Consider the following 24,704-nt stretch of genomic DNA (forward strand, 5'->3'; position numbering starts at 1 on the left):
AATGTGTTACGCAAACAAATTTTGATCTTCAAACTATCAACCAAATTGAGTTCCTCTATTTTCTTGCTTTCATCGAATTCGTCTATTTTCTTGCTTTCATAGAGTTCCTCTATTTTCTTGCTTTCATAAAGTTCCTCTATTTTCTTGCTTTCATCGAATTCCTCTATTTTCTTGCTTTCATCGAGTTCCTCTATTTTCTTGCTTTCATAGAGTTCCTCTATTTTCTTGCTTTCATAAAGTTCCTCTATTTTTTTGCTTTCATCGAATTCCTCTATTTTCTTGCTTTCATCGAGTTCCTCTATTTTCTTGCTTTCATAGAGTTCCTCTATTTTCTTGCTTTCATAAAGTTCCTCTATTTTCTTACTTTCATCGAATTCCTCTATTTTCTTACTTTCATAGAATTCCTCTATTTTCTTGCTTTCATCGAGTTCCTCTATTATTATTTCTTTTTTTTTTCTTTCATCTAGAAAAAATCGAATAAATGTTTCGTTAGTTCGAACATCCACCGAACTTCCTTTCGACGTACTGTAAACACGATCCACTTCTTCGATCGTTCGTTTCTCAGATTTTAAATTTTCACGCGTTACTGGAGGGGCTCCGCCACGTTTAACAATAATTTATTCACGGTGCTCACCGCTCCTACTCGATCGATCGACGTCGAGTTGCTTTCCGTCGAGACATCGTTAATATTCTCCACCGATGACTATCGTCAATAATCGTGGCACGAATAATGCAATTCGCTCGGTCTCGTACTTCCCTCGCGTTGTAAATTCACTCGACGAGCACCACCTTCCGTGGAAACAGGAAACGATTCGCTCCTGTTCAATGACATTCTTACGAAAAGCTTTCGTACACCGGCAGCGACCCTTCCGGTTACAGACATCGCGACACCGGTTACGCGCCATCTTGGAAAATGCACTCACCGACTTACCAGGAAGCAATAACGCGCCATAGGAAACTTTCACGAAGACTAAAGTACTTTCAAATGCGATACTCGGTAATACGTATAGAGTTCAACAAGTATATTGCCACTTTGGGCGAAAGTTTTCAAATGGATAAAACCCGGACAACCTTTTTGCTTTATTGCTACCACGCTGAAGACTCCGGGTTGAGCAAAAGGACGATAAAACGGGAACAGAATTCGATTCTTGTCATCGCTTCACATAATTCCAGTATGTTCAAACACTACCCGACGTCAAAGTGCAAATTTGCCAAATCGTCCCAAAAATGGCCTCTCACGAATGAATCTTCATTCCAGAAATTATCGAAACAAGTTCCTCTTTCTTTTATTCTCTTGAATAAATAAATTTTCTTTTAGATAATATAGTCGTGTTCACGATGTAAAAATTATGAATGAATTCTGATTTGCAAATTTCGAGTTGAATATACGCTGTTAAAAATTTATCAAGAGACACGTGTTATGCTTGGAAACTTTTCTCAGAATGTATCGAATTTTGAACGTTTCGAACGTTGAAACGTTTTATTACATGGAATCGGTAATTCCAGGTACACTTGCTTCAATTAATACAGGGTGGATCGCTAAGATTGTAGATACAAATGGTACCACTGAAACGACCATGAGAATCTAGACCTCATTGAAACAGTGCAACACCACGGTCCACTGACCACGGTGGCTGGACGCAGTTACCTGAAACGAGATACACAATGGCCTTTAACAACTCGCCAAGATGTTAATTATGAAATAACCACGCTGGGAATTACACAGTCTCGGATCACACCTTCCTCGAGATTTTTAACGCCGGACATCGAGGATTCGTCAGCTAGGTATTTTTTTCAACAAATTCGAAACGTTAAAAATTCGATACTTTATGAGAAAAGTTTCCAAGCATAAGAATCTGTCTTTTGATAAATTTTTAACAGCGTACATTCGACTCGAAGTTTGCTAATCAGAATTTATTCATAATTTTCACATCGTGAACACGACTATTCCACCTGAAGGAAAATTTATTTATTCAAGAGAATAAAAAAAAGAGGAACTTGTTTCGATAATTTCTGGGATAAAGACACATTCGTGGGGGCCATTTTTGAGGTCAATTGGCAAATTTACACTTTGACATCCGGTAGTTTTTGAACATACTGGAATTATGTGAAGTGATGACTTAAACCCCCCCTAATTTCACATGTACTACAACGTATTGCAATTTTACAAAGTTGCTGATCTCGAGGACAGAAAATGGCCTAGATTTTATCTAGGATGGCCCAATTGTAAAACCGATATAGAATCGTTAGAAAAGTAGTTCTCGATAAGAGTTATTCCGAACAACGGTTCTTTGTAATTGTCTTAAAAACAGAAACCGATATAACAACTCTATTTGGTCCCTAATCTCTCCTACTGTAGGCCCTCAAGTACTGTACCACCCTTAACACCGAGGCACTTGCCCTGGACTTAGGATACCTCGCACTTATGACTTCCATGTTTCGTAGAAAAATAAATATAACCGTACTAGCCAAGACATTCAATTTTTCAACCTACTTTTATAACTACACTATCGTTATAATAAATTTAATTTGAAAACTCTATCTATAAAATTGAAATATGCCTTAAAAGAGGCATAAAATCTTAGGTTAGATTCTTAGGTTAGATTCTTAGGTTAGATTCTTAGGTTAGATTCTTAGGTTAGATTCTTGACAAATATAAATTTTCAAAGTACATAATACACTACAGTGACCAACCTGAAAACATTTCAATTCTATCAGAATAAGAACAGTGTGCCCTCGCACAGATTGTTAGTTACTTCCATTAATAACTAATTTTCTTTCTTTTAAAGGCTACGTTATTCTTATAAAAAATTTAAATGAAAAACTACATCGACAAACACACCGTATCGAATCCGAGCAAAGTATCTCGTTTGCCACAATTTTCCAGGAACTCGATCGTTCCCATCGTTCCTAATTTCTGACCGTTCAGCGACGTCCACGTTCTCTTGATTTCAGTTGACGTTCGTCAGCTTCACTCTGGGGAAATTCGTGTCGTTCACGGCAGAGGGATGTCCAGACGGGTCGCTGCAAATTTCGGAGGCCCAACGGCCGGACGTTGGTGGTCTCTGGTGTGGAACATCCTGGGGACCCGCGATTTACTACAGCGAAACACCGATCGTCTCCATATCGGTGAAGCTACTGAGGCTCAGCGAGGATCAGACGGAATTCAATTTCGACTTCAGGATGGCGTACAAGATGATCAAAAAATCCGACGCAGTGGTGCGCTACAGGAACCCGTTCGTTGGTACGTACACATCCCCGATTCCTCGAAGGAAAGACTCTTTTACCACCGATCCGTTTCCCGCGTTTTTCTCTCGTCTATTCGTCCAAGTGTTCGGGGATGAACCGAAATCGAAGAAACGCCCGTTTCATTTTTCTCGAGAGAATTGAACGGAGCTCCGCACGGTTTGTTACAGATGCGGGTAAACGGAATGTGATTCTCTGATCAGGGGATGCCTCTAGCTCGTAGAATTGTCAGTACGTTCTGTCCAATAATGGATACACATCCATTACACGATACTGTGGAACGAGATTTAAAATTCGTGAAATGTTTAACCATTTACTCGTACACCAACGAGAAGACTACCCCAAATGGAAACAACTCTGGCCAAACTGTAGACCTGGGGTTGACTATCGCTCTCGTTGAACCGAGTCTGGGTCTTTTCTGACCCAGGAAGAAACTCTCCCATTGAATTATATCGTAGTGTTAGACCGTGGAATTTCATTTGGAAACTACTGGGGGTATGCACCAACTCTCACACGCGTGGGTCTTTTCGGACCCGGAGAAGCTTACGGATTGCTCGATCGTATCGTCGATTCTCGTTAAAAATGACGAAAAGTGAGATAAGATAATAGAATTTTCGTTTAAAATATTTGTGCAAGGTGAGGTTACAGGTCCGTTTCAGACCCAAGGCATGGTCTCATCCATGGTCCATTTTGAGATAAATGCGATTGGGAATCGAACACTTTTAGGTTAATTTCTCAAACTTTGCTACCGGGTAGATGTACCTAGGTTGTAGTGAAATCTTTGTAGTTGACTGCTGCGTGTTAATTCGTGTACTTAAAGGGGATCCAGAGAGTTCGTGCTGGATTCAGAGAGGAGATTCGAAACTCCAATAGTCGAACGTAGCCAAAATCCTCACGTACCATTAGCAAAGACCAATTATACATGCTGTCTATGACATCCACGACTCGCGATCGTAGCTGCAGAGCAAACGGTCCAGCCCGACGCATTAATTCGAGATCAGAGATAGAAACAAAACGTTCTCACGTTTCCTCTGTCACCGTAATCCCCCAACCGTGTGGTTTATCTTAAGTCAATTTTACCGCTGCACCTAGGATTCGGGTTATCAAGGAACACGGTTGAGATAGTAGCCAAGGATAAGTGAGCCCAAGAAATCGCCGGATGATGTAAACATCTTGGGCTGACCTCTACACGTTCAACGATGGTTATCTCCGAAATAGGGTCACTTACCGAACGAATGGTGGTGGATGATTCTCGGCTTAGCCATGAGCAATCGGTTAACTTGGACTCGACTATAATCGGGTCAGTGTTCCCGCTCAGATTACATCGTACGTTGAAATCTTGATTCCAGGGATAACCCAAGCGTCAGGGACGCCAGCGTCGACCGAGCCAACGACGTTGTCCTCGTCCAGCGACTACGCGAACAGCTCCATGGCGATGCCTGTCCAGATGGTGGAGCAACTATCCACTGTCTCGAAACCGAGCACCGAGCAGTACCTAGGTGACCTGATATCCGGGACTTACTGCTCCCGCATATTCAGCGACTGCGACAGGAAGAAGTGCAGACTGCAATCGCCCAACTTCCCTGGCCTCTATCCGCGCAATCTTACCTGCTACTACGCGGTGAGTTCCCATGGGAGTGCCTCAGCCTGAATCTCCTCGACCCGGTACATCGTAAACATGCAACACCGGAGGATAACGCAAAACCGGGGAATTTTCTCGATTCTATAGTTCGGGCGATCTTACGGTCGGATAAACCGACATGACGCGATCGTTTCTCCTGATCAGGAGTTTGCTAACTTTTTCCGGGACCGACCGAATAGTAAAAGTTTCGTGCCTCGCTGGCCAAGTAGCAATATCGTGGATATTATGTACAGTATTGTCTCTTTTCGCGATAAAAAGTTTCAACTGCCAGTTATCACGAACCGAGGCTCAGTGGAGAATTTATTCACGGAACTGGTCGAATTCAAGCGTAGACGTTCGAGGGGGATGGTGGATAGGACAATGCACGAGAGTGAGAAAGACGGAGCGACAGTGCAACGAGTCTGGCATGTGTCGCATTATACATGCCGATATCGACTTGTCAACGTCAGTGGCAATTGATAAAATTTTATACACCTTTCGTTATCGACTGTCCTTTCGATGAGACTGAGTCTGAACAGAACTTCAATCGAACAATTTTTAATTATAATTTTTTTTTTTTTTTTTTTTCATGTAGATGCTTGAAGTTTCAATAAATGCTTACGTTTATTACAAACTTGTTTGTTAGAGAGTTTTTAATAAATTTGTATCTTTGACGGGTACAATAATTTGTTTATTATCTTCCAATAATTATAATTTTTAATTATAATTTTTCTTTTTTTTTTTCTTTTTATATACATGCCTGAAGTTTCAATAAATGCTTACGTTTATTACAGACTTGTTTGTTAGATAGTGTTTAATAAATTTGTATCTTTGAGGGGTACAATAATTTGTTTATTATCCTCCACTGTTCTTTATGAGATCTTCATGCTCGAGTTTGCCCCGAAAGATGTCCTCTTTCTTTCATACTTTTGACATTTAATCGAAACGTGTTCCATTCGCGATCGGATTTCGCGAGAATTTATTCGTATCATTTCTGAGGGACTTGGAACTAGATATAATTAAGAACAGTCGGAATGAAGTCGCATTCGGACTTATTAACGTATTGATAACCCTCTGATCAAGATACAATGAGAAATATACAATCTTTTAGTTTGCATTGGTAGCTGTCGCTTTGAAGTTCGATTTTTAAATCCACATCCGTTGATCGTTCGCGTTAAGGGACACAAACGGTGGTGAGGACGATACGGTACGTTTTATCGAGGGACGTACGCGACGTTTTAACGAGGGGATGCCGCCCTGCACTACGAATACCGAAAAAAAAAAACAATTTCATGATTCTATTATGAAATTTGTTCAATCGTGGCTGTGAGCCAAGACTGTTCTATAGTCTGTCGACTCATGGTCCAGGTGGGAAACGGTTTCCGTGGAAGTAGCTGTCCCCAATGGCGCAAGCCTCTCATAATTTTCCAATTTCCACGGAGTTCGCAGTCCGTCGCGGATTCGGCGCGTCGGTTCTCTAGAAAACGACTGGTCCGGTCGGTTTCAGCTTTTTCCATGGCGCCATTAGTTTCTCTTTGCTCGAGGACTCGGATACACCGCAGAACCATAAATCGTCGCGGCGAGCATTCTACGACGATTCTCTTTCTTACCGGGCTGTTTTAGAATTTATGTACCTGTCCCGCGGAAGAATGAAGTTCACTGCGGGGGACAACGTGCGTGAGGACACGATTCGCGTATGACGGTCCACGGTCTCGACTAGAATACGAGTCGCTTGGCGCTCCACACGAGAGATGTTTCTCACCTTTTTTCGCAGACCGTGTTCCAAAATGGTCGGACAAACCGCAACGCGTAAATTTCTTGCGTAGAGAGACCTCAAAAAGTTCTCTAACCTTTTTGCAAGCACCAGCTTCGAAACGTACAATGCGGTGCTATAATTTAGAAACAATGCTACGCTAGACCACACCGTCGTGAACACGTATGTTCTTTCGAAGTTTCACTTTTAACGAATTTATTCTACAATTACGCGCAGAGTCCTAATTTTTAATCGTAGTTGAACAAATCTATTGTATCGAATAATTTCACTTTATAATGTACACTGATACACGAAAATCCTCGCTTTCAAGGCGAGAATTCTCTTCGCGGTCTGCCCTGAATTCGGGGTCGGTGGCGAATTCTTTTTTGAGCCGAGTTTCAGCCACGCGTGGATCATTCAACGAGAAAAGTAAATGGGATTAATCGAGGGTAAGCGCGATGAAGCAACAAAGGTCAAAACTTCAAAGCGATACGTCCGGTGTTACAGCTACCAATGCAATATAACATTTTTCATATCCATCGTTTTTCATATCTTTAACAGGGTACTATGAATGGATGAGCAAAGTTTTCACGGAGAAAATATATCTAAAAACGACCTTACTCGTACTTGTGGAATTTAGAGACGATCTATGTTACACATAATTAAAAACAAACCGAACAGGGTCATGTTCGGACTCAAAACCTCAACAATTCATTAATATAATAATACATTCATAAGGATGTAATGAACTCATTCGTCGTTTAAATTCCATCAGCTCCAGGAACAAATTCTCCGCCAATTTCAAATTCAAGGCAGTCTCAATTTTTCGCCTTGAAACCGAGCATTACTGTTTCTTACCCTTCTTTCAGAGTTCAACGCTTCTTTATACCAGTTTCAACCCAGTCAATCGCAAAAATTTTCCTATCCTCTTCGAGCGACCCGTTTGAGTTCCATCAACTCTGAAAACAAATTCAAGGCAGACTTAATTTTTCCTCTTGAAACCGAGCATTACTGTTTCTTAACCTTCCTTCGAAATTCAACACTTCTTTATACTCGTTTCAACCCAGTCAATCGCAAAAATTTCGCTATCCTCTTCGAGCAACCCGTTTGAGTTCCATAAGCTCCGGGAACAAATTCTCCACCGATCTCGAGTTCAAGGCAGACTGAATTTTTCCTCTTGAAACCGAGCATTACTGTCTTTTTACCCTTCTTTCGTAGTTCAACGCCACTTTGTACTCGTTTCGACCCAGTAAATCGCAAACATTTCGCGTTTCGCGATAGGCTTCGGTCGGTTTGAAGAATCCTGGAATTACGTTTCGACGTCGATGTGTATTTAGCAGAAAGACGAGTTACCGGCTCGTCTGGCCAGGCTGAGCGGAGAATAATGGTTCACGCCCCGCGCCATCGCGACGTTGAGTCGTAAATTTTCGTCGGAATGCCAACGTTGTTTGGCCCCCCGGTCCTCTTCGTTTCGAAACGACTGCGCATCGACCCGTTCAATTTGCTCGGAGCCGCGATTTCGTCCCGGTGATGTATCGCTCCTCGGATTACCGGCTGTGTTTCGCGCGCGTCGCGGCGAGCGCTTTAACTTCGTTAATATTCATTACCGGAACAACGATTTCCACTCACCGGGCGTTCCGCAGGGGTCCAAGGAACGGTTGCAATTGATATCACGCAAATCCGTGGAAGAAAGGGATTTCGATACGAGAATTTGCATCGAGGTGTACGAATAACTTCGCGAATCGTGGTCGTGTAACTCTTTCGTGCAGTTTTCTAAAAGTTTTTAATTACTTTGACTAAATAGCGGATTTAGATAATATCGAAGAGTTGAATCACTTCGAGGAACAATTTTCTATTTCAAATGTTTTTAACAATTGCGACACTCGAACATCTAAAATGAAAATGTGTTAAAAATATTGGGTTGTTCGGAAAGTCATTTCGTTTTGTTTTTTTTTTTTTGGTGAAAATGAAACACGATTTTTTTAGAGTGTACAAACATTTTATTAAACTATATATTCTCCATTTTGGAAAACGAAATCACTTTCCGAAAGTAATTTTTTTTTTAAATTTTTAAAATATCATTAAAACCTTCGAGACATGACGTCACCATTTTAAAGAAATATCCTGTGGATAAGAAAATTTCTCTACATGCGCTACTATACCATGCGTGCATACTTTCATGAAAATCAATCTTACAGATAATTCCCTCGCAGTACAACTTACGAATACTTCTCGAAGTTACTGTACGTAACTAAAATACGATTTCTCGGAAAGGTAGTAGACCACGAGCAGAGTGTAAAAAAATGAACCGGTTACCGATCGTATTATCGACCGAGCTGAAGAGTGCAATTCCAAATGCAATTCCAGAGTGAGGTACAAAGGCGTTGTTCCGTTTTAATCGTACATATGTGTATGTGTGTGCGTCTATGCCCGACACAGGTGAGGCAGCACGACATACCGGTGGGAAAATACGCCTTAATTTCGGTGAAACAGCCTCGAGGCCAATTGGTCGCTATAAGAGCACGGCCAGCCAGCCAAGCGGAATCCACGCCCCGCGAGCTACGCCTATGGAAGGACTGCGACCTGGTTCAGGTACGTAAAAGTCGCCCGCGGAAAATTGGATTAACCGATATAAATTCGAGACACCGTGGAAACGGTGGTACGTGACCATCCTACCGATAAAACTGAACACGTTCGTTACTTTACATGGTAATTTCACCGACGCCGCTTCTTAAATCATCGAATCCTCTTGCGGGCAGTGCCCCACGCGGCTCGCAAATATCCCGATCCACGCACCTCGCCGCCGCACCTCGCCGCCAGAGCGCGCAACTAAATTCGGATCGGAGGACGAAGGCCTCGCGCGCCGCGTGGCCTAGCTTGATAAGGTCGATTTATTGGCAGACTATGGAGCAACGCTAGTTAACGTGCATTATGTGGAAAATGTACGGGGTGGTGTTCACGTGTGCGGAGGGTCAGAAAATTTGCGAGCGTACTTCGTGGTCGAAAATTAGGAACAAAGCCTCCAAAAGGGGCACGGGGAGAGGGAAGAAAATATTATGGTTGTCGTTGTTAATCGTCCAACGCGCGAATAAATAAAGTTTACCCGTAACGTGTGGTATTAGATGAGGCGTAAAAACACGGTACACGGGTAACGATTACCTTGGAACTGGTCCCGCTACCGGGATTTTGTCGAATATACAGGGTGAAGCATTCAAATAGGACTATTTATGGATTATTTATAGAATTCTATGAGAAATTGTTCGGAACAAAGTATTGGGTCGTTCGGAAAGTCATTTCGGTTTTCTTTTTTTTAATGAAAATGAAACACGATTTTTTTAGAGCGTATAAACATTTTATTGAATTATATATTCTCCATTTTGGAAAACGAAATTACCTTCCGAACAACCCAATAGTACCGTTTGTGGGATACGGTGGTATTGTTTTTTCAACAAGGTTATTTTTTAAGAGAGTCATCGATGGAGATCTCGAAAATATCGAAATCTCGAGGGTCGAGGCAAGACGAGAAGACTCGAGTCGAGACGAGCTCTCGACAGTATCTCGTCACTCGAAAATGTGGAGAATCTCGAAAATTTTCGGGCTTGCAGTAATATTCGAGAATCTCGATCTACTGGAGAATTCCGAAACATTCGAGATTCTCGAATATTTTCGAGAACCTGAAAATTTTCGAGATTCTCGACGATCTCGAGTGACGAGATATTTTCAAGGGTTCACCTCGATCTCGAGAAAAATTCTCGTCGCGTCTCGACTCGACACTTTCGAGACCTGGCCTTTCGAGACCTGCACCTGATCGTGCACACCCGTAATAATCAATATTCTTTTAAACGACACTGTACAATTTTATTCGATATCCTTGTAATCAGCATAACAGAAGAAAAACATTACACGTGCACCTTCCACGAATAACGGAGATATTTAAATGTTCCCATTTGAATGGCCCATCCTGTATAGAAAGCCTTGTTACGAGCACGTGTAAACCCCGTGGGTAGGGCGCACCAGTGGAAGCCATTTTGTACAACTACTACATAATATTCGAATACTTTACATCACGATTATAATGAAGATCATCGACGCTTAAAATTGAACATTATAATTGCTTCTGCTTGCTGTGTAAAACCCTCCAAAATAATTTCTTACGGTGTTTACGAACTATATTCAGAACCTTAAAGCAGTCATTTTCTAAAAAAAAATCTCACATACTAATATTCATCAAAAGCAATTTTGAATCGTTCATAAATCCAAATATTATTTAGATTATATAAGACAATATATATATATACATTACAGTAAACGTAAAATAATTTAAAAATTAACCCTCGTCGCAACGTAAACGGTTTAAGTGATCACAGGAGCGACCACGCGTGGGTCCAAACTGACCCGTAACTGGATCTCGTTCGCACAAATATTTCGAACAAAGATTCTACCAGTTTATCGTAATTCTCGTCATTTCTGACGAGAGCCGGCAGTCTTGTCGAGCAACGCAAAAGTTCCAACGGGTCAAAAAGGACCCACGCGCGTCACAACGATGGGTTAGTATGTGGTCCCGTGTAATTTCAAAATGGAATCGCGGGGTCTACTTACACGGCCGACTTCTTTATTTCACACGCTGTCGGAATTAGAAAAAGGATTCCATTCTCCGCAGGACTACGTGACCGTGTACGACGGATACACGACCAGGGATCCTGTGATCCTGAAATTCTGCGGAGGCGGAGAGCCTGTGCCGGAGGCCACCAGCAGCGGAAGGGAAATCCTCATCGAGTTCACTACATCTCCTTACGGCACGTTTCTGCACCCTACGCCTCCGCACTCTCTCCACGGCTTTCAATTAGAAGTGCAAGTACGTGGTAATTCTCTTCAAACATTCAGAGAGAGAGAGAGAGAGAGAGAGAGAGAGAGAGAGAGAGAGGAGAGAGCTGGAACAGCATGCTTTACGCCTTCCAAGGGTAAAGTACGGCCTGTTCATGGATCGCATTTAAATGGATAGCCCGAGCACCGGTCGCCATTTTTCAGCATGAACGCGAACACGCGTAGTAACCATAATAGCTCCACAGTGAAATTCCAGCCCGACACAAGGGAGAAATTTTACAATCGCGACACTTTTATTTTCGTCCCGGTCTCTTCTTTCGATTCAATGAATATTTACCGACGTTCGTGCAAACAGCTCCTACGAAAACACGGTTAATATTGGATGTCCTTCGGTCAGATGTTGAACACCGAGAGATTACCGAAGGGTTGTGGTTCGAAAGAAATAACGTTATCCGTATGACGTACTTTAACGGTGTAGCAGTTGCGTTTAATCGCACACGAGGGAGTTGGACACCCCCTGGAGAAAGAAGAACTCGTTGTCGATCCAGGTGGGGTTTAGTACTTTTACCAACAAGGGGATTAAGTGTCACCCGTTAATTTTAACGAAAGGCCGTAAATATTAGGTTGTTTGGAAAGTCATTTCGTTTTTTTTTCTTTTTTTTTTTTAATGAGAATGAAACACGATTTTTTTATAGTGTATAAACATTTTATTAAATTATATATTCTCCATTTTGTAAAACGAAATTACTCTCCAAACAACCCAATAAATAGGGGACTAGAAAGTATGTACCCTGTGTTTACTCCGAATTGTTCGCGAAATATTGAACGATAAGAATCGTGTTCCTGTGAATTCGTATAGAAAGTAAAATTTTCTCCGAATTACTTAGCTTCTGGCACAAGTCGTTTGGCTATCGCTTCGCTCAGAATGACAATGTTGTAAAATACTTGTTGAACCGTTGGACAAACCACAATCTTCGTTATTTGATATCTTGTAAATTTTTAGACAGTGAAACGACTGAACACGGGTCAAGTAATTCTCGGTACTCCGTCTATTTATGAACGTGAAAAGCTGAATTCGAAAAGGTCAAGTGTACGATATCATTCCCGATTTACAAGATCTATTCTTTAAGAGCTCGATCTGACCTACACGTTGAGAACTCGGCCACCGTTTCTGATTCGATTCTGTTCTGCGAAGACAAGAGCGAATTGGAGGAACAATACGAGTAGCAGTGACACTTTGTCTCGTTTAACCCTCCGTCTAACGAGCTTGGGTCTCTTTTGACCCCAAGAAAAAACTCATCCATCTCCTCGACTCGAGACGAATACTTTAAACCGAGAATTATTTATTTTATAACTGCTAAAACTATCGATATAACGACAAAACAGGAAAGGAAGGTAGAACCGGGTCTCCACTGACCCATGTACGATTGCCAACGACCACTAGAAGACTCGGTGGACGGAGGGTTAAGTTCATCCGTATCGTGCAGTTCCTCGCTTGTTTCCAGTCCCCTTCATTCACTTTCGCTTCGGAGTATACGCGAACGATCGCTCGGTAAACGCGTCCCCTCGACGTTAAAAGCTCGTGATCGCCCCGGGGGCCGCGAGCTCTTAACGAACAGATGCCGTATCGGCTCCAAAGAGCAAAACGGTCCGATTCCAGGTGAAGTTCGTCAACGTGGATTCACCAACGTACGCGAAGAACAAACACTGTGAGTTCTGGCTGCAGGGTAGCGGTGGTGGTGTGCTTGCGTCGCCGCGGCACTCACTGCCACGTAATAGCACGTGCCTGTACCATCTTCGGGGGGCGGGACCAACGCTACCCAGCCCGACGCCTCCTCGTCCCTTACCGAAGTTTCCCGAACAGAGACCAGGTACCGTGTGGAGGAGACCTGTACCAAGGCCACCGCAGCCACAGTTCCGCGTCTGGCTGTCCATCCTCAAGTTCCACGTGGGCACCAGTGTGTCCAGCACCGACGAGGACTGCTCGACGACCCTGATGGTGTGGGACGGTGAGATGATGCCGCTCGCCGAGTGCAACGACCTCGCCTGGTTCGTTGAACCCTTCTTTGATTAATTGCTCGCCAACAGTTGCTGTTCAACGGACAGTTGAGAGTTCCCTTCTCTGATCAACGCCCCTCGCGCTCTGGCCCTCCTGATTGCTTCGGCGGTTGCTTTAACCGAGTTTGCTTTCTTGTCGGTTCCTCGATCTTCCTGTCAGACGGAGGTTCTATTTTTGGCCTTATCGGACTCCGGACGCCCCGCTGTCCCAATGAGGGCCAACAAAGATTTTTCACTCGAGTTTAACACATTCATGGTACACTTGCGTCACGAGTGGCTCGGGATAGTTTCGTCTTGCCAAAACATCACCGGTATGATTGAACTGGGAGCTTTGTTAAAGTTGGAAAACGTAGAGGTAGAGTACCTGCAATCCTTCTTGATCGTCTCAAGTATTGTTTTCATTAGTATCTTCTAGCCCCTCTTCGATGATGTAATGTATTCCTCCAAAGTTATATCACAACATCAAAATGAAAGTTTTATATACAAGTCTAGTGAAATATGGTAGTGAAAGAAAACTCGTTTAAGGACTACAGTTTCGAAGATGTACTTACGTGTAGATGAAAGGAGTGATATTTAAATACAAGCGCAAGAGTGGTATTCACGCTTTTAAGCACTGACTCCGAACCTGTGAAACTCTGTATCGCCCAACAGATCGAGGACTCAATAAAAAAGAACCCTCGTGAAGTTTACTGGGAAAACTGCACGAGATTCTCGTCTGATATTTTCCTATACTGACACCTACCTGCTCCTCATTTTCCGTCGCTCATTGTTCACGTTAAGGATTCGTTAATTCATAGACACGACTGTAGAAATAATCAAAAAAGTAATTCCTGGTTATAATCGTCTCAAAATATTAAAATAAAATTCACACAATAGTCCCGCCGTCCGAGCGTTAACGTCCAAAGCGTGGGTCCGAAATGACCCATAACTTGATCTCGCTCACAGAAATATTTCGAACAAAGATTCTACCATTCCATCGTACTTTCCTCGATTTGCATCGTACCAACAATATAATCGAACAATGCAAGGACCCATCTGGGTCCAAAAAGACCCAGACAGGGGTCTCAATACGGTATTTCCGTGTTAAACTTAAGAAAACTCGCGCGCGTAATTTATTGGTTCTCCCGCGATGATAACGTCTCTCTGTGACAGCGAGAAGGAGCATCAACGTCACGGAGACAGGATCATCGAACCCTCTCGGCCCCTGATCGCCCGACCCGCGGGCAACACCACGCTCCTTGCCCGCTACTGCAAGGACCGGGTGCCCAGGACTTGCGACCACGCCATCCTGCAGAACACCAGCCGTCCTTGTTCGCTGGGTGAGAGCTTCGTTTCGAGCGGGAACAGTCTGACCATCGAGATGCGGATGATCGAGTCCACGGTTCTCAGGCGAGTGTAACTCGATCGCGGGTGGAGCGGAGGTGGGGTTAGAGGCGAGAATGGGTGAGAAAAAAGAGCGGTTTCCGTTTCAATTACCGTCCCTCTCGAACACGCTTCGCGTGCCGTTTCATCCCCCCCCCCCAGCTCCTCCCTGCCCCCTTCGCCACTCCAGCACCCACCCACCCCCCAACCCCCCGTCTCCTCGTTTCACGATGGAACGTGCGCGCCCTCGCGTATCGATCGACCCCGCGGTGTTATGTTTTCTCTCGAGCAAAGATATAAAGCGATTTTAGCGGGAGTATCCGCGGGAAATGAGCTTTTATCGACTCACGGCGCGTGTCCTTCCTCCTCGACGCGCCGTCAGGGACGATTCATCATCGTGATTCGGACGGTCGGTATTGTCGAGCACGGAGCATTGGTTCGTTTCGTGCCGGGCACATCGAAAACGAGAAATCCCGCATACTTGTTCATCGTATCGTAAGGTACAATAGAAGAGATAAAAGCCAGAAATATCTCACCCCGAACGAGAAATACTTTCTTTCGTTGGTCAAAACGAGGGATTATTATGTTTCGACGAACCGCGCTACCAATCGCTTACAACGCGCTCTTGTAACCGGGGTGGCGACCCACCTGTCGCGATTCTTTGCCAATTTTACTAGATGAAAGATGAGACAGCGTTTGAAAATTTTGTACGTATATCTGTACGTGATTTTATGGAACTTTCGTATGGTAACTAAAAATACGTGCATTGAACTATGTATGTGTGAAATTTTATTAAAAAATTGTGTTCGGTTCAATGTCTGGGTATCTTCGAATATGTTTGTCAGTGATTCGTTCGAATGTCCGAATGTCGTAGTTTAAAAGTTTGTTACGTTCTGTTCGTAGAACTTGATTTCATCCCCAATGTAAAGAAAAGTTACCGATTGGTTAGTTTCACAGACCAATAATGGGTCTGTGGTTACCGAAGATCTTAGCATCGCAGTTGTTACTATCTCTACGCTGCGTGAATTGCTCTTGGAACTTTTTAAATAAATATGGTAAACGTCTGTTCAAAATCACAGTTGGTAATCAAACGACTTTTTAGATGCGAAGGTTTTCGTACCTTCTGGATGTTTAATTTCCGGGGTCGCAGCTGCTGACGTAGCTCGACCAAGTGAGAGTGAGGGCAAATGCGTTTAGTTCAGCAGGTGGGGACATAAACTTTCACTAGACCCGGGAATGGACTGTCTTTGTCAGCCAAAGCGTCACAGCTTTGGGACACTCGACGGGTCGCAGCCAGGAGCCAATGACATTGCAGTGAATAGTTACGAGTGGGGAGCAATCGCAGGATTGGTACGTGCCAGCACCTAGGACACAGAATGAGAAGTGGTGGGGGTGACAGGACTCGGCGCTGACCCTACCCGTCGGTGCACGCATGCGTATTTAGAACCTTATTCTCGCTTGGCCGAGCGATACTCTGGGTACACTTTCAGCAAAGAGTGAATAAACACGACGAATATCTAAACTAAATAATGGGAGAGGAAATACAAGTATCAGTTATTCTTTATCACTTCCCACAGTAACGTCCCCATATACCCAACTAGTCTTTATCAAGAATTACGAAATAACCTGTCTGGAAGTGGTGCTGTTGACGTTGCTATAAAGGTCTTCGTCACGGTTCACAAGATACGCAGCTCTTAAACTTTGCCAACGAGATTGGACCATTCTGATGGCAGTTAGTGGCTCTCACATTGCAAGGTACAGTTTAGGCTTGCCAAGCAGGTTGCGGTTAATCAACTCTGGCACTGCTCGTGCAGAGACAGTGGAGGGTTTCGAAACGTTTCCCATCAACCGGTATGGGTACGTGCAACTCGGCATCGTACTTTGTGCACACGCGCTGATTAGGTGTACCGCAATCCCTGCCCCAAGGGAGCAGTGTGTATAGATCCTCAAGGCGGAAACAGGCCGCGTTAAAGACAAACAGAGGAAACGTTCCTATCGCTTCCTGCAAAGCAACCGCATGTTCGGGACTGAGTACTCGGGACACCGGTGCCAAGAATTACGAAAGAACTTCACCGAGTGCGGTGATGTCGCTGAAGGCCTCGTTGTGACTTGAATGGTATCAAGGATGCAAGTGTGTGCACTAGTCATTGCCAAGTGATCTCCACTCGAATCCCACTATCGACAGGATGCAGAGTCTTCGAAATCGGTCGACGAAGTTCAACCAGTAGCACAATCGATGATCCCCATATCGCGAGGGTAAAGTTCAAGCTTGCCTAGCTAATTGCGGCTAATCAACCCGGTTACTGGCCATGCGGTAGAATGTTTAGAAAGGCTTTGCACCTACCAATGTGGTCGTGCAGCCGCGTTGATTAGGAGTACCTCAATCCCCAGCCCGAGGGAACAACAGTTGTGCGCTGAGATCCAAAGTGGAGACAGGCATGTTAAAGACAAACAGGAAACGTTCCCAACGCTTTCTGCGAAATAGCCCTTTTGAGAATTGGTTACTCGAGACACTGGTTCACCGGTACCAAGGATCGCTAGAGAACTGGACCGTGGAAGGTGCTGATTGTGTCAGGGGAACCTCACCATGATTCAAACGGTACCACGGGGACCGGGTGGAAAGGTTAACGGGATCGACCATTCCCCAGTCCTTTCTAGGCTTGAATGTTCCTTTGAATATAAATTCTGACGAAATTTGCTCGTGACACTGGCTCGTGGAATCGATACAGAGTACGTTACGCGCGGAGAATGCGGAGGTTTTTAAGGACACGCCGCGCAATATCTGCCGCCCTTGCACGTTTTCCGTTCCTGTCTCGCCTTTCTTCCGTTTTCTGCGCCTCCCGTCTCCCAATATCACTTATTTATAAGAAGTGATTTTTCCTGTACAACGAACAGGGAAACGCAGGTCTCCGAATATACCGTGCCACCGAGTGAAATTCCCGAACAAGTTTCAGACGTTTTGCTTCGTGTGCTTAAAACCGAGTCCAAGTTAATACCCGTTTAATTAGCTGCCGGGGTTACGGGGTAGGACGGTGGTGTCTTTTTCTCGGGATTCGAGCATTTCGTTCCTTTTGACGCAAGTCGGATAAATTTATTCGAGACAACGACTCCCAGTTTCTGCTCGAACAATTGTGGCTATTGTTGAAAATGCACACACACACCTGTGTCTATATGCAATAGCTCAAAAGACACGTGACTTTGAACCGCCCCGATAACTCTTCAAATATTGACTTTGGCGAAAATGTGTCCTTTTCAAGATTTCAAGGTCACCTACTGGTTTTTAAATACATCTTAAATTTTTTTCTACAACGATGCCTGTAGACGATATTAAAACAAATTCGATCCATATTAAATAATAGTTTTCAGAGACTACCTTTTAACGAATTCGATCGATGTTTTTCCAGGTCGAAAATAAGAGGGTAGCAAATGTATATATATCTTAGAACGAGAAGCAGTACAGGTAATAGTCAAATTTGAACTTGACTTTTTAGAAAGCTTTACATAAGAAAATTGTATCCCCGTTTTCAAGTTACCTTTCGACGATATAACTATTCTCATCCAAACAGTACAAGTAGTAATCAAATTCGAACTTGACCTTTTAGAAAACTTTGCATAAGAAAAATTGTATCCCCGTTTTCAAGTCCTCGCCCAAACAGTGCTAATACCTTGGTTATTGATCAAATTCGTTACGAGCATTTCTGATAAGAAATCCTCTACCCGCGCTTCACTTATTGATAACAATTCGTGCTACCGATTTTCAAACATTGCGCGAGATTATTTCTTTTTTTATCGAACCTTCCTAACCTGTCGCGATCGATGATCCCTCCATGAGAGGCAAAGTGCCAAACGAGGAATAAAAAAAGATGGATATAAATAAAATCAAAATTCACGATGGATGACGGAATGGAACTAAAATTAAAACGTCGAGAGTAGTTGATTAACTTTCCATAGGGATTTGTCCAGTAGCGTACGACGCCGAGCGTTCAATATTTCCATAATTATCCCCGGTGAGCTGTCGACGTTCCTTCAGCCGCCAGGTCGCGCAAGGGGTAGCAAAGGGGTTATTTACATTTTATTTTTCATAGAGACCTGAGAGCGGGACGCGTGTTCAAGCGTGATATCCGACACGAGAGCACACGGAACCGCGGATGCGTCGCACGGTCTAGTTAATCCTTCTTCCACTTGAAACGACCATCCTCTCTCTTCTTGCCTTTATCAACCCCTTTCAACGGATAATTTCTTGATCAGGGAACGTCCCTTGTGCGCGTAGAATTAATAAACGGGCAGTGCCACGAGTATCGTTGACGTTCCATCGCGACGAATTTATCCCAACTCCGAGGAATTGTGCAACAAATTCGGAACCTTCTGATTAAATATTATTTGTAGAGTGATCTTGTAACCGGGGTCAGAAAATGTTGAAATTGAAATTAAAAAATTGCATTAGGATAGAAAGTTGTGTGTAACTCCTCTTGGTGAAGATAAGTTGATCGTTCATTGACACGTCGACAATAAAACGAAGAATTTGATCAACGATAGGGACGAAGTTTATCAATTGAACTTATTCGTTTACATTGCGATCTGTAAAGAAGAGAAGCGTTCTGAACGAGATTTTGAACAAATTTTCTTAACCGAGAGAAAATTAATGAGTGAATTAGAAACTCCAGCTTCAAAATTAATCAAACACTTGGAACATGTTATACAGGATGAACGGATAGTTTTGTGATGGAGTGTATACATCTATATATAAACGAAAAAGAATTAATTTAAATTCAATCTTAAAGAGAGGTAAATTATACCTGGAAGGAAGTAGAGTATACTGACGAAAATTTACCATTAAATTGAATTAGAAACTCCGGTTTTAAAATTAATTAAATACTTGGATAGTTACACAGGGTGGACGGATAGTTTTGCGAGTAACTATCTAAACACGAATATGTACATAAGTGAAAGAAAATTAATTTAAATTCAATTTAAAGGAGAATTAAATTCTACCTAAAAAGAAGCAGAGTAAACTGACGAATGTTTACCATTAAACTGAATTAGAAACTCCAGCTTTAAAATTGCAGAAGTGCCTAAAACTTTATACCATATTCCACGTACAGGGTGGGCGGATTGTTCTTCGAGGAACATTTCGATGGTTTCTTTATCCATTTCGATCGAAATGGTAACTGAAATTGTATTTAGTCTTGGCTCTGAACGATCGCGATTACTCAAGTTTAACGACGAGTTAACGTAGATTTCAACGGGGAACAACACGTAGACATTTTCGGGGCAACGAAATAACTCGTTCCCCCGCGCCTGGTAGGCTAACGAGCTGTGGAATGACACTGAACGATGATCGTGGAATCTGTCTCTGCCCCGCAGGCCGGTGAATTTCCGCGCCCTGTACGAGTTCGTCGATCTTCATCAGGATGGAGATCCATACGGTAGCGGGCCGTGCTCGAGGATCTTCTACAGCCGCAATCGGGATCATTACCCTGATCGTAGATTCCAGGCGCCGCGCGATATTTTCCTTTACGGCCGCGGCGGAGCGAAAAATATAAGGTGAGAGAATTTCCCTTCCTGGCTACACTCTTATCAGCGACGCGGATAACGCTTGTTTACCTACAGAGTTACACGCCGGTTCGTGACTCCCTGATGAACTGAAAATGTTAAACCCTTTGCTGGCTATTCACACAGATTGTGTAATTTATAAATAATGAGTAATCGATTAAATATTTTTTTAAAAAAGAAATATCTGATCAATGAATTGTAGAAATTGTGTATACGAACGCAATTTCTACAAACAATTTATTAATAAATAATTATATTATTTGTTTCATTTTAACAATTTATATGTAACAATTTATCTTTTACGTTTACATGTAACGACTCTTTGTTGGTTATTTACACAGATTGTGTAATTTATAAATAATGAGTAATCGATTAAATATTTTTTTTAAAAAGAAATATCTGATCAATGAATTGAATTTTTCATAAAGAAATGAATCGAAAATTTGGTATAAAATTTTTTCGTACAATGTTTCCTTTTCGAGGAAATCGATTTTGAAAACGTGTGGGGCGATTGAATACGATTCGCCTGGTGCGTCTGACCATTACTCGTTATTTCTACTTGCGTTAAATTGTCCAAAATTTGATGGTGGCAGGATGATATCACCCGTGCTCTGACCATTTATTATTTTAAACAAGTTAAAACGAATACTACCGTGCCTACCGTCAATATTTATAAAATTTCAACAGAAGTAGAAATACCTAGCGATGGTCAGACACATCGACGAGTCGTTCCCTATTCAGTATGTACTTAACAATTTCCCAAAATTAATTTTCTCGAAAATGAACTTTTGCAAAAAACTACCCAAAAGTATATGTGTACAGTCACATTGATGTTTCGCTGATACTTTTTTTAATTTTTAAGGAAAATTATACCAACGGTGTAATTGAACGATAAAAAAAAATTTCTCCGGGTCAAAAATGACCCTATCGTTGCCCATAAATAAAAAAATTACAGTATTTAAAACGTACATTCGTACGACACTTTTCACTTGTTTCAGTAAGTAGATTTATCCCCTGAGGTGTGGACACGTATTTCTGAAACACCCTGTAGGCTCGGTATGATCGACAATGGTAGAAGATTCAAACGCGATTCGAATAACGGTACGAGAATTAAATCGGCCGTAAAGAAGATCAACAGGGATCGTACGGCCCGATCGAAACGTTTAAAAAAATCGGAAGGGTGTGTTCGCGATCTGTCCGCTTAAAATGCCCCGCCTCTAAGAAAATAAAGACAGACCTAACGGGGACAAACTCTTTCTCTTTCCGCGCCCTATCCGCCGGGGCTTTAACGCTGCCCCTTTATGCACGAGCGATTTCGCGATTTCGAATGAGACGCGCGTCAGCAGCGCGTCAGCAGCGCGTCCCTTTGTTCGACCTGCAAAGCGATAACGCCCCGTAAATAGTCCCTTTGTGTGTACGTCACGACGAAAGTGTGCGCGCGGGCGCCTTCTTTTTTTTTTTTTTTTAAACTTTCTTTCTATTCCACAATCGCCAGTTCCTCGACCCCCTTCGAGGTCCAACAGAGAGCAAAGGACAGAGAGCCGATGTTTTCTCTGCGGATCGCGACTGGAACCGTTCCAGAAATCACAGATTAAAATATACGGAGTGGGTTCGAAATTCTGTCCCGAAAAATTCACAGCCTTGTTCCGTGCCCGAAGACCAATCGGAAAATTACAACAAAGTCCCGATACCATTTGTTCCTCAGCGTGCAATAATTTTTCATTTCAACGCGCTACTTGAAAATCTGACAAACGGATGCAAACAAACGATTATTTATTTAACGCGAGAGATCGAATAAAATTGTTCGCGAGAAGGTTCCGTTTTCATATTAATTCCTAGATAAATTCGATTATCCGGATCTGCATCTCGAAAAGTAAATAATTTCAAGATGGACGTTAACTGGAACTTTTGGATTAGTTTCGAGGCATGCGCATCAAGGCCACAAATTTTGTGAGAGACGTTCGGGCTCGTCCTGTGGACCTCAACAGAGGTCGAACTGTAGCGGTGAAAGTAGAGTCGCTCGGTGACCTTGAGCGGCCAAACCATTTGGTCGTAACCTCGCGCGTACTACCCATTCGCACAGCATCGACTTTCTCGCGCACAAAGGCTCGTACAGAGACGTTTTGAGATACGTGAGACTCTTCCTGTGGGTGGTTTCGTGGACTTTGGAAGAGTACTGTACTTTACTGCTACAATGTAACCGGACCTTCGAGTCTTTCGTCAGGATTTCGATTTCAAATTCGAAAAGAGTCCAACGGTGAATCGTGTAACATGGATTTTCTGTGTCCATCGACCGAGAATCGACGAAACGATAGAAAGACACCGGTTAAACTGAACTAGGTGGTTTATGGGGTCGTAAAGCGAACGTTATGTGTCGAGAGCAAGGCAAGCCTTTCTTTACGGAGATCCTGGAGGACGATTACACACGGCGGGAGATTCCGTTTCGCGATAAAGGGAGAAATAACAGCGCGTCGTTATCTGCAATGAACACAGTACCTACGTTTGATTTTTTCGTGTCACGCGCCACGAACGGGGACGAGCAAACATCGGGAAATCTGACTGGTCGTTTGGCGTTATTGTTTACTGTTAAAATAGAATTCCGTTGTATAGGTCACGCGGGGACACGAAATCTCGCGTTGTCGCGAGACAGTCGTTCATTGCAGCGAAGTTTTTCGAACAGGAAAAAAAACCGGTCGAACAAATACTGGATAAAAAATCTGTTGGAAAATGCTCTTTTCAAACCAACAACAAATCAACAGTATACATTACTGAACGCGTTCGTTGCACATGTGTGAATGTAAAGATACGGTAACTCCTCGTTAAAACGTCGTCTTTGCGCCTTGATAAAACGTACCGAATCTTCCTCACCGCTCTTCGCAAACTTCGAAGCGGTGCTGCACCTACAATTCTCATTGTATCTTCGTGAGAAACGTATCAATGAATCGGCGAGGTTCCCCCGATGAAAATGAGTCCAAACATGACCGTATTCGGACTCTTTTTGATTACACGCGGTCAAAAATTTTTCAAAAATTCCTCGTATAACGAGCAATCCAAAAAAATCATCCGAACATGGTCATGTTTGGGTTCATTTTCACCGTGAGAATCTCGCCGAACCGTTGCCAATACTCCCGTGAAGATAAAATCAATAGTTATCGAAAGTTATCAATTTGCGTTAACTGTTGTATCGCTTCGAAACGCTCTTGGTGTATCGGTCGATTCCAAAAACAAATTCGCAACCGTCCCTCCTTTCCTATTCCTAACCTAAAAAAAAAAAATAAAAACCAGCACTTAAGCGCGACAAGAGATACGTTTGCTAGATCTTCCAGAACAGTAACCAACCGAAAGATTTGCGCATAAAAATAATTAATATCGTAGATGGTGATCCTTGTGTCCGTTTGCGTTTACCGTGGAACGTGTTCTAAAGGAAGCTCTTTTTCTCCCCGGGGTACTTTTGCCTCTCGCGATGAGTGTTAATCGAAAACACCGCAGCTTAACGAAATCGGAAAATCCCCGGGGATCGGCGGGCGTCCGCTTAGAAGCGCGAAGTACATAATCCGGTCGTAGAGACACGTTAGTTGAAGTGGTGAGGCGAGACGAGCCAGTCTCCCTGATGGTCTGACATCGAAATCGCTTTGCCTGGTCGCCTATTAACGAACCACCGGTCATTCGATGCACCTAGCGTAATCTCCTCGTGCGGTATCGATCGGGAATGCGACTCCTTTGCGCGGCCGACCGGCCATGTAGATTCGATTAAGTCCTGAAAGTGCAGGCCAGAACGGATTTTCCAGCTGCGTGTACCGATTCGAGGGTGAGCACGATGAGATCGTCAAGCTGAGGTTCAACAAGCTGCTGAACGGGAATCGGAGCTGCCGTAGCGTTTCCAGCCCCGACTTTCATCGACTTCTCTGCGTGGGCACCGAGAACTTCTCTCTAAAGGTACATAAACGAATTCCAGCAAATAATTACCGAACATGGTGTTAATTATCCACGATTGAACCGTTTCGTTCGGAGTTGGTAAATATTTACACCCAGACGTTCCGGCTACGTAATACCTTCTCGATGGAGTTAACGAACAGCCCTTTGTACCACGATTTATCGGAAACTTAACAATTGGACTACTGTGCAAACTTGGAAAGTGAAGACGGGACGTGATCTTTCAGGCCGAAAAGTGACGACTTTCGTGATTTTCTTCGGACGATACGGAACGTCTGGTATAAATGTTTCCCGGATATGCTGAAAGTGTACACTCTGACACGTGTTCCCACCAATTCTCGTAAAAATATATCA

The 24,704-nt window shown here is 43.2% G+C and overlaps 1 protein-coding gene across 1 annotated transcript in view; it reads left to right on the forward strand.

Annotated features, from left to right (window-relative positions):
• LOC143147052 (uncharacterized) overlaps positions 1-24,704 on the forward strand; it is a 194,606-nt gene that overhangs the window by 165,747 nt on the left and 4,155 nt on the right. Inside the window, exons 4-11 of the mRNA XM_076311913.1 lie at positions 2,956-3,244; positions 4,596-4,867; positions 9,060-9,212; positions 11,281-11,475; positions 13,105-13,493; positions 14,655-14,891; positions 20,229-20,408; positions 24,206-24,353. Coding sequence (XP_076168028.1) covers positions 2,956-3,244; positions 4,596-4,867; positions 9,060-9,212; positions 11,281-11,475; positions 13,105-13,493; positions 14,655-14,891; positions 20,229-20,408; positions 24,206-24,353 — 1,863 coding nt within the window. The remainder of the gene's footprint in view (positions 1-2,955; positions 3,245-4,595; positions 4,868-9,059; positions 9,213-11,280; positions 11,476-13,104; positions 13,494-14,654; positions 14,892-20,228; positions 20,409-24,205; positions 24,354-24,704) is intronic.

This window comes from Ptiloglossa arizonensis, chromosome 5, assembly GCF_051014685.1.
Source record: "Ptiloglossa arizonensis isolate GNS036 chromosome 5, iyPtiAriz1_principal, whole genome shotgun sequence".
Lineage (NCBI taxonomy): Eukaryota > Metazoa > Arthropoda > Insecta > Hymenoptera > Colletidae > Ptiloglossa > Ptiloglossa arizonensis.